The 16,955-nt window shown below is 36.7% G+C and overlaps 1 protein-coding gene across 1 annotated transcript in view; it reads right to left on the bottom strand.

Annotated features, from left to right (window-relative positions):
- LOC142345450 (uncharacterized) overlaps positions 1-16,955 on the bottom strand; it is a 61,149-nt gene that overhangs the window by 14,272 nt on the left and 29,922 nt on the right. Inside the window, exon 2 of the mRNA XM_075397505.1 lies at positions 11,252-11,377. Coding sequence (XP_075253620.1) covers positions 11,252-11,377 — 126 coding nt within the window. The remainder of the gene's footprint in view (positions 1-11,251; positions 11,378-16,955) is intronic.

The raw sequence follows: 16,955 nt of genomic DNA on the forward strand, positions 1-16,955 counted from the left end.
AAAAACTGAGATGTTCGAATTTTAATGTATTTTTCATACTTTCATATACTATTTCTTTATTAAAATTGATGTTGAAAAAATTAATTACGGCAACAGCGCTTTTCCTTCACGATTGATGTAAATTATTGGAAAATATATCATTCTAAACAGAAAAACCATACTGGTGTCTCTGATTGCCTCTGTTTCGCATAGGCATATCATTTGAGATTTCGATAAAGTCCGTTCTGTAGCAACAATTTTTGCCTGATTTTTCTTTATGGAGCAAATTTTTTGCATCAAAAACTGCGTTGAAAACAAAAAGTCCGCCTTATGATGTTTTCTAAAATACTATAGCAATTTCTTCATACTGTTCATAAAATTACACAACACACCGAATTCTGCAAGCCACATAACTAAATACAAACACAAGTCTCTTGTTGTTATTCTTTGTTAAAATTTTGTTACTGTTTAATGTTTGCTTTAATTGTTTACAAAATTCAAATAGATGGTAGCACCTTGCCAAAAAAATATAGCACTTTTCAGTTATTGAGTCAGAATTTAAAAGTACTCCTCACTTTTTAATAATGTATTTTTTTTGTTTTCCCCGAAAAACAAATGAACTTTTTGTGTCGTCCAACTGCGTTCTGCGTGCTGATTCAGTTATGCTTCATTGAATAACTTTTCTTTGAGGTCAAAACACAAAGACTCGGAGAATAATACTTTGTTTGATAAAATTCATTTTTTATGGAAGCAGCATACATAGTTTCTGAAGCGGTTCAAAAAATCACAAAACGACAAAAAAAATGTTGTAGTACAAAAACTTAAACAAAAAGCTCATATTCAATTAATTACATACAAGATTCGCTGCAACTCCCTACTTTGTTAAGTCTGATATTGATATAGAGTTGATATAAACCGACTAAAAACTTGTGGGGACAATAAAATGACGGGATGAACAAAAACATAGCCGGCAGATTGCCGGAATAGCTGCGAAAGAATAGACCTGCGTGCCATATAATAGAGATAGAAACAGATACAGATCTAAATTGAAAAAAAAATCGATGCCGCTCAAAAAAATTAGGCAAAAAACATTCAGCGATATATTTATAAAGCGTGTTGAAATTCATTCCGCAGAAGCCTCTTATTAGGGACCTTTACTGCACAAATGAGTTCCTTTGACCGTAAACAAATTCAAATTAAACTTTAGTTTTAAAGTGCAAAAGTCATTTTATTGAGTGAGGTAAGTCACGTATGATCAAAATCTAATCACGCAAATACCCTAAAATGCGAATGAGAAATGATGTCACGCGCGCAAATGCCGTTAGTGAGAGGAAGAAGTCATTCAGAAAATTTGACTTTTTCAGCTTTGCTGTGTGAACAAATGTAAAACGAAAAAAGAGCGTCAGATGACGAAACAAAAAACCCAAGAGCACCACAATTTAGCTTCGCTCAGCTTACAGCTTCGCAGCTATAAAAACACAGCCGGTACATTGCCGGAATACAGCCGGGATAGACGCTTGTGGCCTTCCGAGATCTGAAACAACTAAAGAAATAAGATAGACAGATCGATCCCCAGTCCTTTAATAGACCACAAGACTTTTTGGTTAGATTTGGACTGTCATTTTTTTTGTGAGAAACATACGCTCTATAATGAAAAAGACCTAATAGAGCTCTTTCAAACTTAATATTCGAAATCAAAAACTCAAGACTCATATACGTTTGGCCTTACTCAGATGCACACCATTGATCTTTTATTATTAAATGTTCAAAAATTTTAAATTTCATTGAGTTCATGAGTCATTTTTTGAGTGAGGTAAGTCACGCAATTGACCTAAAATCACACATGAAGTCCCACACACAATTTTTAACTGCAAAGCAGTAGATGCCACTGAAGTCATTGAAAAAGTCATTTCCAAGAAGTCAGGTCGTATGAATAATCGATGGAGACGACGTATTGAAAAAACATAGCAGGACAAGTCTTGACGTACAATTCAAAGAATTTTCAATGACTAAATAAAAAAACTAGACCTAGAACGGACTGTGAGTGAATTGGGAAAATCATTTCTGAAGATAAATCAATAAAAAAGCAAACATAACCGACTAAACGTCGGAAGAATTGCTCTCGAACGACTAGTGGTTGCTCTAATCAATTGAAACCCGCTTCAGTCGGGGGGGGGGTGTGAGCCTAAATGGAATTAAAAAGTTCAACAGTGGGCTTCAAGTAACCACATTAGAGGTTATCATATACCACTATTAAGATTTAAAGTAAAAAACGACACCAGTTTCGGCGCACTTTTCTTCTGAATTTTAGTATCAAATTGCCGCCAATTGAGTTCAGCTGCTTCAAAATGTGATTGAGAGAGAACTTTAGATCACGCGAAACGCAAAAAGTCAAGGGCGTAAAAGTCAATGGAAAAGTCAAAATTGTCAAGCGAAAATTTTGCGTAAAAGAACATAGCCGGTAGAATACCGGAAATGACTCGAATCGTCGTGCATTATAATCTCTAATCTAGCCTTACCGAAATCAGAACATCAAAATAGACAAAAGAAAAAAAAACAAAAGTAGCGCAACAAACCACATTAAAGTGTTTTAAAAATGCCGGCGATTTTTTAGGTGCGGGAGGAGCTAGGTGGGTTGGGTGGGTAGATAGGTTGGGGAGATGGGTAGTGCTGGAGTAGTTTGGGGGGGGGGGGGGTAGGTGGGGGTAGTTTGGTGAAGGGAGGGTGTAGTTTGGGGGGTAGGGTAGGTGGGAGGGGGTAAGTTGTGACGGGGGTAGGTAGGTGGTGGGGGGTAGGTAGGTGGGTGGTTGGGTAGATAGGTTGGGGAGGTGGGTAGTGCTGGGGTAGTTGGGGTGGGGGGTAGGCGGGGGTAGCTAGGAGAAGGGAGGGGGTAGGGGTAGGTGGGGGTAAGTTGGCAGGGGTGCGAGGGCGGTGGGGGGGGGTAGGTAGGTGGTGGGGGGTTTGTGCGGTGTAGTTTAGATAATTAGGGGTGACTTATATAGGAACAAAAAATCCCAAAATGACCTCTTCACCTCGAATATTACCGGTAGTTCCTAATTACTATATATTACAAATGAAGCTACTGTTAAAGTCCAATGTTCGAAAACAGAAGTCAACAATCAAAAACGGAGGTAAATGTTCGAACAGAAAGAAGTCAAAATTCAAGTCACGAACAAACTTGCTTTCCGCTAAAAAAAACCTGTAGAATCTCAATACTCCTCTTCAAGTCGTAAAAAGACACACACGTTTACATTAATTGCTAAGAACTTCATGCAAGAGCAATTAAAAAAACAGAAAATCAATTTCTTCATCATTTAATGGAGGCATGTGAACTATGCTGACCTAAATTTGCTGACTAAATATTTTATTACGTGAGTGGCGAATCAGTTTTATTTGTAGTAGTCCTTCAGCTGAGATGAACTCAAGTAGTTGGTTTTCATAAGACTTTTAATCATTTTTAAATTGTTTAATTTTTTTAACCTGAATATACGTATACTCATTGAGGGGTTTATCTGCAAATACGCAATCGTTAAAAGGTGTACTTAGCTCAAATTAAAGAAATATTTCCTCAGTTTAGCCTCCTCCATTTTAGCAACCGTTCTTGGATGTCTCCCTTTTTATCATTCACAGAATTATCATTCTTTCCAGTAACATCCAGTTGACCTTTGTCATCGATTATGACAAACTTGACAAAAGAAGATAAAAAACATTGAGGACAAGCTACCAAAACCAGTCACAATGTCCTAGGCATTCAAACGCAGCTAAATATTATGTTTAACAGAAAATTATCTGCGAAAACTTTTAACAGTTCATTCTGGAATTTTCTGTTTTTCCCATGATTGAATCTACGAATCTTCATTATTACACTTTTTTTGTTATACGGTCCACTCAAATTCTACTCAGTTTCAATCAGTTGTTTTGTTATGTCAAAGCATATTGTTTTTAGGTTTCTTGGCTCAGATTCATGAGCTGCATTACTAACTGTGAGCTCTTGTATCTCACGACGCATTTGTTCAACATCTTCATGTAGCTGAACGGATCTAACTGAATCATCAGAATTCTCAACCTGATCCATTCGAGGATCCATTTGAGAAGCCGTAAGAGAAATTTGCGTTTTTAGCAAGCGGTTGTTTGTCAGTAGCTAGCCACGGTGGGAGGGAGCACCGGGGGCTGATTGGGAGAGAAGGGTGGTAAGGCAATACTTGGGTGGGGCAAGAGCTCGGTGTGGGGCGTGGGGAAAAGAGGGCGGGTCAACAGTGGAGGTGTCTTCACCCTCTAAGAACCGCCCTTCAGACTATAAGTATAAGTATAAGTCTCCAAAACAGTTTGAGCTGAAACAGAGCTGAAAGGCTCTAAGAGCACTTAATGCCCGCTGGGCGCTACCTGTTTATCCCGTTTTTGAGGACGAAAAGTCAAAAGCGACAGTCGAAATATTGGTCAAGCAAAAAATCGCACAAAAAAGACCGACAAGACTAATGTAATTGCTACAAACTTCGTTTGAGAGCAATTAATAAAAAACATAACCGACTAACGTCGGGCGAATTGCTCTCAAACGAGCGGCGAGTGGCTGGTTTCGTCAACAGCTAGCCACGGTTTAGTGACCTCAGGGCACTACTTCTATCCCGTTTCTGAAGACGAAAGTCAAACGGGTCAGACGAAAAATCGGGCAAACGAAAAATTGCATAAAAGACAAACAGGATTAATATAATTGCTACAAATTGCTTTTGAGAGCAATTAACAATGGTTTCCTAAAAAGTGCCTGTTAGATCATTTATGATAAAAAATTTTCAACTATAACTCATTGATAATGAGGATCAGAGATAATGACCTTACACCACATAACAGCAACTGAAGTGAAACATCAACAAATAGAGGGAGAGAGAGAGAGAGAGAGAGAGAGAGAGGGAGAGATGAAACATGAGACAGGAATGTCTTCCATGATTGGATCCGACACATACAGAAAACTGAAAAGGGCAAAAAAAGTTATCAACTACGCAAAAAAAAGTTCAAAACATTTTTGTGTCGAAAGTTCTGTCAATTAACCCATCTCCGAGACTTGAAAAGTTTTGTTGCCCAGTAATTGTCGTTGAAGATCCATACACTTGGAACAAAAATTTTCCAAAAGTTTGAAAAGTTTAATTCTAATCCGAAAGTTACTAAAACTGGAGTAAGAAATACCTCAGCATCAAACTATGCAGCATCTTATCAAAACTTGGAGGATGTCCCAGGTCCTCTTTTGCCGGAAAAAATTCAAAAACATGAAAAATTGCAGGTATTTTCTTAAATTCGTAATATTAAAATTTTGAAGAACATTCCATTACATCTATGAACTATGCAGTAAAATATTATCAAATTCTAGAGGAAATTCCGCGGCCCTTGAGGCTAGAGAAATCTGAAAAATGACAAAAAATTTCAAAAAACTTTAACAAAACTGCAAGTTTTATACAAGAAAACTGCTAAAACTTGTGATATTAAAAAGTTAAAAAATACTTCATGACCGACAAAAATTTTCCAATAACTTATTACAAATTGTAACGGATGCTTTCTGACCTTTGAAGCTCAAAAAACTGAATAATGATTATTTTTGTCAAAACAACGGAACAAAATGGCAAAAATTATCCAAAATATGCTAAAATTATGATGATAAAATCCAGCCAGACATTCCATTTCATCTAGAAATTCTTCAGTAACCTATTCTCAAACCCTAGAGGATGTTGTTTTGTTCTTGAAGTTGAAAAAATTTAAAAAACTATAAAATTTTTCAAAAAAAACTTGAAAAAATGCAAGTTTTATAAAAAAATATATTGAGAAAATTTGTGACATTAAAAAATTGAAAAACAATTCCATGGCCACCTAAATTTTGTCAGTAACTTATTATCAAACGCCTTAGAATCTTTTTTGACCCTGGGTCTGGAACGACCTGAATAAGGAAAGAAATGTCAAAAAAATTGAAAAAATTGCACCTTTTGCCATAAAATTGCTAAAATTCGTGATGTTAAAATGTTGAAACCATTCCATTACCACTAGAAACAATGCAGTAACTTATTATCAAACACTAGAGGAGGTTCTCTGACACCTAGGGCTGATAAAAATCAAAAAATGACAAAAAATTTTAAAAAGCTTGAAAAAACTTGCAAAATAGTATAAATTTGCGTTTTTAGCAAGCGGTTGTTCGTCAGTAGCTAGCCACGGTGGGAGGGAGCACCGGTGGCTGATTGGGAGAGAAGGGTGGCAAGGCAATACTTGGGTGGGGCAAGAGCTCGGTGTGGGGCGTGGGGAAAAGAGGGCGGGTCAACAGTGGAGGTGTCTTCACCCTCTAAGAACCGCCCTTCAGACTATAAGTATAAGTATAAGTCTCCAAAACAGTTTGAGCTGAAACAGAGCTGAAAGGCTCTAAGAGCACTTAATGCCCGCTGGGTGCTACCTGTTTATCCCACTTTTGAGGATGAAAAGTCAAAAGCGATAGTCGAAATATTGGTCCAGCAACAAAATGGCACAAAAAAGTTCGACAGGACTAATATAATTGCTACAAACTTCGTTTGAGACCAATTAATAAAAAACATAACCGACTAACGTCGGGCGAATCGCTCTCAAACGAGCGGCGAGTGGCTGGTTTCGTCAACAGCTAGACACGGTTTAGTGACCTCAGGGCACTACTTCTATCCCGTTTCTGAAGATGAAAGTCAAACGGGTCAGACGAAAAATCGGGCAAGCGAAAAATTGCAAACAGGATTAATATATTCGCTAAAAATTGCTTTTAAGATCAATTAGCAATGGTTTCCTAAAAAGTGTCTATTAGATCGTTTATGACAGAAAACATTTCAAATATAACTCATGGATCAGAGATGCTGACACTACGCCACATAAAGCATTTGAAGTGCGACATCAACTAAGAGAGAGAGAGAGAGAGATGAAACGTGAACAAGAAATAGATGGAAAGGAAACCTAACCAAAACAGAGAAAGAGACAGAAATATCTTCCATGAATGGATTCGACACATACAGAAAACTGAACAGGGCAAATTTTAAAAAAATGTTATCAACTACGCAATAAAAAAATTTCAAAATCAATTTTGTGTCGATTATTCTGTCAAATAACCCATCTCCGGGACTTGAAAAGTTTTGTTGCCCAGTAATTGTCGTTAACCTCAGAAAAGAACAAAAATTATTGAAAAATTTTTGAAAATATTGCAAATTTTAACATAAATTTTGCTCAAATTTAAATCATTAAAATCTTAAAAACCAATTTATTGTTTCAAGAGACTATCCGGTATCCCTGTTTCAAGCCTGAAAAAGTTTCACAGGCACATAAAGATCCATACACTTAGAGCAAAAATTTTCCAAAAATTTGAAAAGTTCAAATCTAATCCGAAAGTTACTAAAACTGGAGTAAAAATACCGCACCATCAAAATATGCAGCATCTTATTATCAAAACTTGGAGGAGGTCCAGGGCCTCTGTTGCCGGAAAAAATTCAAAAACATGAAAAATTGCATATATATTTTTAAAATTGGTTAAATTTGTGATAATAAAATTTTGAAGAACATTCCATTACATCTATGAACTATGCAGTAATATATTATCAAACTCTAGAGGAAATTCCGCGGCCCTTGAGGCTAGAGAAACCTAAAAATTGACAAAAAATTTCAAAAAATTTTAACACAATTGCAAGTTTTATACAAAAAAACCGCTAAAACTTGTGATATTAAAAAGTTGAAAAATAATTCATGATCAACCAAATTTTTCCAGTAACTTATTATCAGATTGTAACGGAGGCTTTCTGACCTTTGAAGCTCAAAAAACTGAATAACGATTATACTTAACAAAAAACGAAAAAAATGGCAAAAATTATCCAAAACATGCTAAAAATAATGAAAATAATAATGCGTGAAGATAAAATCTAGCAAGACATTCCATTTCATCTAGAAATTATTCGGTAACCTATTCCCCAACCCCAGAGGAGCATCCTTGGTTGTTGGGGCTGAATAAATCTAATAAACTACAAAATATTTCAAAAAACTTGAAAAAAAGCAAGTTTTATCATAAAATTGATAAAATTTGTGACACCCTAGGATGTTTTTTGGACCCTTGGTCTGGAACGACCTAAATAAGGAAACAAAATGTCAAAAAAATTGAAAAAATTGCACGCTTTGTCAAAAAATTGCTAAAATTCGTGATGCTAAAAATTTGAAACCATTCTATTACCACTAGAAACAATGCAGTAACTTATTATCAAACCCTAGAGGAGGTTCTTTGACACCAGAGGTGTGGTGGAGCAACACTGGGTTGGGGGGCAACAGCTCGGTGGGGGGTGTGGCGGCAATAGGGGGGTTCAACAGTGGAGGTGTCTTCAACCTCTAAGAACCACCCTTCACACTATAATTATAACTATAAGTCTCCAAAACAGTTTGATCAGAAACAGAGCTGAAAGGCTATATGAGCACTTAATGCCCGCGGAGCGCTACCTGTTTATCCCGTTTTGGAGGAAGAAAAATCAAAAGCGTCAGACGAAAAATCGGTCAAGCGAAAAATCGCATAAAAAAGTCCGAAAGGACTAATATAATTGCTACAAACTTCGTTTGAGAGCAATTAATAAAACTTAAAGTTTTTATTTAAAATTCAATGTCTTGAAAAACCATACTATTGATTAATAGCAATAGTTTTGATCTGTATTTCAGAAAATGACCATCAAAAGCGGTAAGAAGAAAATCGCCTATTTTTTCTTTTTCTGTTCACTTCTCTTGAATTTTGGAAAATTACCAAGTAGTTTCAAAATTCCAAAAACATCTTTTCCAAACTAGCGGGCTGCTGACAAATTATTGATTCTTTGGAATTGATATTTGGGACTGAACAGATTCTATAACATTACAGGGGATTTTGATTTAAGAAAAAAAGGGAAAAGACATAGTTGTTGTATTTTTTCCTTTCTCTTCCCACCTATGTGCTTTTTTACGCATTGACGAGCTTGTAAGCGCCCCGGTTGACCATCCAGAGCATTCCAGTACTGAACCAGTGTAAATCCATAGACTGTAAATAGACATTTTTAGCCTCGTGCAGATTCTGTTCATTTCAAAATATAGACTGATCAGTCTATTTTTCAGAGTAAAATTGATATTCTGTATCTTACCTGATTTTGATCTGTCCATTACTACTTTCATACAATTATCAGCTTAATTAACATTTTTGTATACCTCTTGTTAGCCTAAAACTATTCTTTTCTAAACCTGTTTCAGCTCTGATTGTCAGCCTAAAATACACTGTTTTTTAACCTGTTTCAGTGCTGATTGTCGGTCACACCACAGGCATATTCACACCATTCTGCACCACACCACAGGCAATTTCACACCATTTTGCATCACACCACAGGCAAATTCACACGATTCTGCACCACACCACAGGCATATTCACACCATTCTGCATCACACCACAGGCATATCCACACCATTCTGCATCACACCACAGGCATATCCCACCACACATACACTCACACATCCACACACACACATGCACACACACACACACACACACACACACACCTACACACCTGTAAAGTGACCCGGGATACCGCAAATACACCTGTAAAGTGACCCGGGACATCGTAAGTACACCTGTAAAGTGACCAGGGACATCGTAAGTACACCTGTAAATGACCCGGGATAGCGTGAATACACTTGTAAAGTGACCCGAGACATCGTAAAAACACCTGTAAAGTGACCCGGGGCATCGTGAGTACACCTGTTTAGTGACCCAGAAGGTTGAGAATATACCTGCTCTGGTAATGCAATTATGCGAACGCACCCCGAACGCTCCCCGAACGCACCCCGAACGCACCCCAAACGCGCACCAGACGAATCCCGAAATATCCAGTATCAGTGAAAGTAGCAGTATGCACACAGTATGTAGTATGTATATAGCTGTTTTAACTGGTAACGTGTCGATACAGCAAAATGCATTCATTTTGCATGCATTTTGCATGCTTTTCTGACATGCTCAGTATGTTTCAACATTATCGAAATTTTCAATGTACTGTTTTCACTATGAAATTACTCTGAACACTCTGAATAGTTGTTATGTTTTTTTTTCTGGGCATAATGACCAACTTTTTTTTTGTAAATAAGCTGTTTCAGTACTGGTTTTTTAAGATAATATGGAGATACTCAGGTTCAGTACTGAAATTCTCTGGGTGGTACGCCCGGGTGACATATTTTTCCAGATTTTGGATTTGATTAAAAATTGCGTCAAAATTTACATTTATTGATTTGCTAGTTTATTGATTTGCTGATTTTGCTAGATGTCAGCGCCGTTTTAGCGCACCTTTTTGTATCAAATGCGCTGAATGCGCTAAAATTATGTAAAACATGCGCTGAATGCGCTGAAATGCGCTGAAGTTTCGAGATGGCGCTGATACTTAAAAATTTCAGCGCACCTTCAGCGCATTTCTTACATAATTTCAGTGCATTATCATCTCATTTCTTACCTTACTTTCAGCACCTTTTCAGCCCATTTCTTTCAAAGTTTCAGCGCATCTTCAACGCATTTCTTACTTGATTTCAGCGCATTTTCAGTCCATTTCTTACATAAGTTTCAGCGCATCTTCAGCGCATTTCTTACATGATTCCAGCGCATTTTCAGCGCATTTCTTACATAATTTCAGCGCTCTTCATATCAAACGTTTTTTTATGATCAATTCAAATTAAATGGGATGCATTTCAGTAATCAATAGAGCAGTGGATTAATTGGTAGATGAGACACAATTATCGGGGTTCGAGCTTCGGAGCGAAAGAAAAGAGCTGAACTTTTTGAAATGTCAGTGCATTTCAGCGCATTTCTTACAAAGTTTCAGCACTTTTCAGCGCATATCAGCGCATTATTATGTAAGGTTTTTGCGCTGAATTTTTTGAAAATTGAGCGCATTTCAGCGCATTTCTTACATAAATTTTCGAAATTTTCTCGGCCCGGGCCAGATATTTTTTCACATTAGAAAGTTTTAAAATTTTCAAAGAAAAGCTGCAAGCATAAGGTAGAATTTAGAAAGGTGACAATTCTTGAGGACTGCCTGTTACATATTTATCAGAAAACAATTCAAAAGCTGCAGCATTAAAAAATTTAAGTCTTACGAAAGTCTGATCAGAGGTCGTTTAGGTCCATATGTTGCTTATAGCATCACAATATGTTTTTCGAACTCTGTTCAGAGAATTTTTTTATATTGTCTGCTATCATGTTAGCTAGGGCCCGGGGGAGAGATCTAATTTGGATACAATTTTCATAGCCTACCTTTATTGTAGTCGGATACATCTTCAGGCCTGCCTCCTCTTCTGTATGTTGTGGGTGGGAAAGCCCTTCCCTCTGACACACACATGGCCCATACTAACACTAACAATAACAGCGCAAGAGCCAGAGCTGAAATGAAAAAGGTAATATTAATCTGACTTTCAAACTATGCAATTTGTTGATAACATGATGAGCAAAAAACTGGGTAGGGTCCCAGGTTTAGGTGCGCGACCCTAGACCGCTCTGATCAGACCATGGGGGTCGCACAGTGGTGGCGTGGTGCGACGCAAAATACATGGTCTGGGAAACGCTTGAGTCGCACGATGCTCTGGAAAATGGTCGCACTACGGTCTGATCAGAGGGCAAAGTCTGGGAAATGGTCTCGATAATGGTCGCACTATAGTCTGATCATAGGTCGCACGAAAGTCTGGACAATGTTCGCACTGCGGTCTGATCAGAGACCAGTCTGGTTATAAGTTGCCCCAAAATCTGACTATAGAGCATTAACTGACCATATTTATTTGATTGCAGTTTTTTAGCACTGTTTTTGATGACTCAAAAGAAAAATTGCAGGCACTTCAAAATGAATTTTGTTTAAACTTTTATCAATTAGTTTTTTCTTAACCTTAACAAGATATAGTAAATTATTCAATACTAAGTTTAGTAGTATATATTTTTGAATTGAATAATTTAAACAAATAACATGTATTCAGGAATGGTCTGATCATAACATATATTTTGGAGTATGGTCTGATCAGAGGGAACGTAGGGCGCACTAAAGTCGCACAAAATTTTGGGTCACACCAGATTCACACGAAAAGTTTGGGACGCACGATAATCTGATCAGAGGGATTTGTGTTGAACGATGGTCTGATAGGTCTTTTGGGTCGCACTGCGGTCTGATCAGAGGGTCAGAGGGCTTTAGGTTGTGCGGTGGTCTGATAAGCTGGCAAAGTCTGGGAATTGGTCTGATCAGAGAGGTCTATGGCCGCGCACCTAAACCTGGGATATCAACGGGTGTAAACGACAGTTTTATAAAGCCACTGTAAATGCTGAATGCGTAGAGAGTTTAGTTCTAGGCGCTGAATGTGCTGAATAAAAAATTCAAAACTTTTCAACGCATTTGTTACCAAAATTCAGCACTTTTTCAGCATATCCCTTACATAAACTCAAAATTCAATGAGTGATTCGTGGGTCGAGGTTTTTGGGTGTTTTTTGTACGAAATGCGGTGAATGCAGCGATTTATTTAAGAAATGCGGTGATTGCGGTGCATGCGGTGCAAGAAAAAATAGTTCACAGTATTTCACCGCATTTCTTACAAAAATTCACCGCGAAATTCGCCGAATTTTGTACAAAAAATTACCGCATCAAATTTTTTGGCAAATTAATGTAAGAAAATCGGTGAAAGCGGCGAATGCTGTGAAAAAAATAGTTCGCTGCAATTGACACAAAAACTTACCGTTAAACTTACCGCATTTCTTTTTAAAAAATTACCACATTTGCTTACCAACGTTTACTGAATCTGATTTATGTTCACAAGAAATATCATAGAGGTAAGTGAAAGTTGGCGCAGTAGACTAAGAAGTTCAAGGCATGCAAGCAGTAAGAGGTTCGAAACCGTGTAAGGAAGCTTCTTTTTTGTAAGAATACTGTGAACGCTGTGAAAATAAATTAATCTCCGCAAATCACCGCATTCACTGCAAAAAAGTTAGAAAACGTAGTGAAATTTTTTTCACCGCATTTCACTAAGTTTCTTACAAAAATTAACCGCCAAACCTCGACCCGGGGAGCGGAGTTATTTTGGAAAAAGGTTGTAAAAAAAACGATGATATGAAATTATATTCAAAATTTAATAGCAACAATTTTGACATATTGCAATTGTTAAAGGAATATGTTGCAAACATTAAAAACCCGTGTCGAAATTACCCTCCTGATTACTCCGAACTGATGTATGAGTAGCGTCTAATTGTCTGGGGGTGGGGTAAAACTAAATAAAATAAGGGGGTAATGTGGGTAATGGGAGGCGTTTTTAGATTTTAACCCCAAAAGTTACCCCCCAGATAGATGCAAGATTAGTTGAGTAGTTTTAGGGGGGTAAAACGATGTAAGATTAGGAGTTAATGGATGGTAATGGGGGGTAATGGGGGGAATTTTCAGTTTTAACCTCCCAAAAATACCCCCCAGAAACGATGTAGGACTAGGAGGTAAATTTATAGGGGTAAAACGATGTAAGATTGGGGGTTAATGGGGAGTGAGGGGGGATTTTGAAACTTTACCCCCCCCCAAAAAAAACCCAAAAAAGTGTAAGATTAGGGGGTAAAATTAGGGGGAAAGCGATGTAAGATCAGTGGTAGAGGGTTGAAATGGGGGATTTTTAGATTTTACCCCTCAAATATACCCTTCAAAAAATGTAAAATTAGGGTGTTATTTTAAGGGGTTGAACAATGTAAGATTAGGTTGTTAATGAGGGTAATGGGATGTAATTGGGGATGTTTAGATTTTAACCCCCCCCACCCCCCAAAAAAAACAAAACCCAGAAATTACCCCCCCCCCCCCCCAAAAAAAAAAAACAAAACCCAGAAATTACCCCCCCCCCCCCCCCAAAAAAAAGATGTATGATTTGGGAGTAAATTTGAGGGGTAAATGATGTAAGACTAGTGGGATAATGTGGAGTAAGGGAGGAACCGTTAAATTTACACCCCAAAAATTTGACCCCGACTATGGGGGTAACACGATGTAAGAGTGGGGCTGCCAATGGGGGTAAAAATGATGTTGGGGGGGGGGGGGTAATGAGGGGGGGGGGGGGGGAGGAGGGGTAAAATGAGGCCAGAGTGAGGGGTAATGGACACCTTACCCCCTACTCTTGCGTTGTTTTACCTCCATTTCTCCTTACTCTTGCGTCTTTTTACCCATTACCCCGACTCTTGCGTCGTTATACCCCCCCCCCCTGATTACCCCCTAATCTTACATCTTTTTTGGGGTGAAAATTTGACACGGGAAAAAATTAAATACTGAAAGTGCTGAAATGGTAGATAAGTGCAGATAAGTGCAGATAAGTAAGTAAAAGTGCAGATAAGTAAGATAAGCGCTGAAAAATTGACAAACTGTTTAATGAAAATTATGAAAGTATGTAACAAATGGGCTAAAAGTGGGGAATGATGTAAGAAGAGTGTTGAAAGTGTACGAATTATAAAAAAAGCTGAAAGCGAGATTTGTTTAAGGAAGGGTAGATAAGATGCAGGCAAAAATCTGAAACATTAAAAAAAATATTAAAAATGTGCTTGAATGTTGAATTTTTGTTTTTAATGTGCTAAAAGACGATACCAATAGCCAAACATGCCTTTTTACAAATACAAACAGCTAAAATTGTGCTTAAAACAAGACAATTCACGCGGTAAAAGGATAGGAGGCTATTTATCAAGAAAAAGGGATCGCTTATTGGGACCAGGGATCGCAAATTGTGCAACCAAACAATGGAAACTATGGAAGATGAGCGTTAAAAAAGTAAAACCTGCGTAGAATAAAAGATGTGTTGACAATTGCTGAACATTTGGTAAGAGACCAGCTGACAACTACTGGCAAGAAATATTTTTCAGCCGAAAAGTCTTACCTATTTATCCGAATAATCAGTTGTCAGGTCTTAAATTTAAGTAAGAAAAGCGTTAAAAAATCAATAAATTAGGAAGACAATTGTGTGAAATTAAATCAAAATTAGATCAAAATCAACCAGAAACTACACCCAGGATAAAACATAATCGTGAAAACTGAACAAAAAGGCTCGAATACTCTGTGCGTGGCACAGAATGTTCCCACAATCATTTTTGAGAGAATAAAACATTTCAATATATCGAAAAGAATTTTTCAGAAACGTTTGCTGTATCAGCAAACATAGTTTTTGTCGAGCTATTACGAAAAAAGCTCAAATTATTTAGCTGAAATTTGAAGCAGAAACAACAAGAAAAAATATTTCAGTTTTCAGAAGACGAAAAAAAACCTGAATAACATTTAATTACGAAATACTTAGTTGCACTTTATTTAAGATAACTATTATCAAAAGAGTTTTCCTGAAACTTATTTCAATAAACACGGGCCCCTTAAGCTCGAATTGTTTTGCATTATTGACAACTTTGATAGAGATTGATCAGCCTTTTTCTACAAATCTTTGAGAATTTAAAGGTTTTTTGTTGCGAACCCGCTTAGTGAGGGGAGGAACTATATACTCAAATGGTTTTTGTTGAGTCTATTTTGGGCGATCGGTATATTCATCATAGAGAATCGAGATCGTGTGTGGTATCTTTATAAATTGATTCAAGCGAAGAAATTGAAACGAGAAAAATTTTTTCATTTTATTGTTTCACCTAGAGTTATTGAAGTTCAAAACATTGTGAACACTTGATAATTGATATGCTTTTGTCCAATTTCAGCGCAATTTTTGCAACAATTTTGATTTTTTGGTATCAAAATCTCCTTCCAAAATTGTTTTGTTTTTTAAACGATAAAATAAGGCGTAACTTTGTGTTCCTCAAACACGAGCGGCAATAAACAATTCTAGTTAGTGGCTCATCGGGAACCTTACAATCCTAAAGATCCATTTTCTATTGAGTGCCCCTAATCAGAATTTTTTGGTTTTTTCTTGTGTCATTTAGAGAAAAGTACCATTTCAAATCTGAGCCCTTTTAATGAACTTTATTTACGACCAAACAGTGCCCAATGAACCTTCATTTTGTTTTCAAGGAATCAACGCGGATGGTTTTTATGGTATCGACAGTGTGTTTTCGTAATTTTTAATGAACTTCTGTAGTTAGCCTGCATTTGTTGCATTTTTAATTGTATTTTCTTCCTCCTTAATTAACAGTGAAAGTTTTGTCCTAAAAAAGATTTAAATGAACCTACCTAACGTTTTAAACGTACACCTATTGGTTCTTGAGTAATCGAAAGAACAAAATTTAAAAAAAAATGAACGTTATTCATTTTTAAACTCTTTTCTGTGAACTTGTTGACCTGTCTCATTAATGACAGCTCCATTATTTCTAATATTGACTCTAAAATTGGTCTGGTTGGCAATTTTTTTTCTTGTAGATGTTTTTATTTAATTTGATGCTACTAGTTTTCATAAAAAATTGTAATTTTTGGACATTTGTTCAGAAAAGTATTTTTTTTTTCTGAAATCCTGTTACCTTAAGAAAGATTTTAAAGTTCGCCTTGGCCTTGAAAAGCAACTCATTAGAAAATGAAGAAAGTTATTGTTGAACAAATTTTTGTTTCAATAACTTTGACACTTTCTTCTGGCTTTTTTCCTTTGAATTGCTTTTGCCTTTATTTGTTGCTCTTTTTCTAGTCATAAAAATTTTTCTGAATACTGAATGATATCTCTGGCTTCAATCAGGGTATCAGAAGACGTTTCTGGTAGTTTTCATTGAGAGCCAATGGTTTTGGGTGGCTCTGATGCTATGAATTTTTAATAAAATTTAGTGATTTTTGTAAATGAGATGATTGTTGTCATTTTGAAGTCACTTTATCAAGAAACAGAGGGATTCCCATGGTGTTTAAGAAAAATAAAATTAGCTTATCTAAAAATTTTTTACATAAATTTTTTTCAGTTGGTAACTTTGACACTTTCATCTAGCTTTCTTGTTTTCAAAGTATTTGTAATGTTCTTTGAACTTCTTTTTTTTGTCCTTATTTCTGTCAGCTTAAAACTTAGTC

This window comes from Convolutriloba macropyga, chromosome 9 (genome assembly GCF_964194025.1).
Source record: "Convolutriloba macropyga chromosome 9, txConMacr16.3, whole genome shotgun sequence".
Classification (NCBI taxonomy): domain Eukaryota; kingdom Metazoa; phylum Xenacoelomorpha; order Acoela; family Convolutidae; genus Convolutriloba; species Convolutriloba macropyga.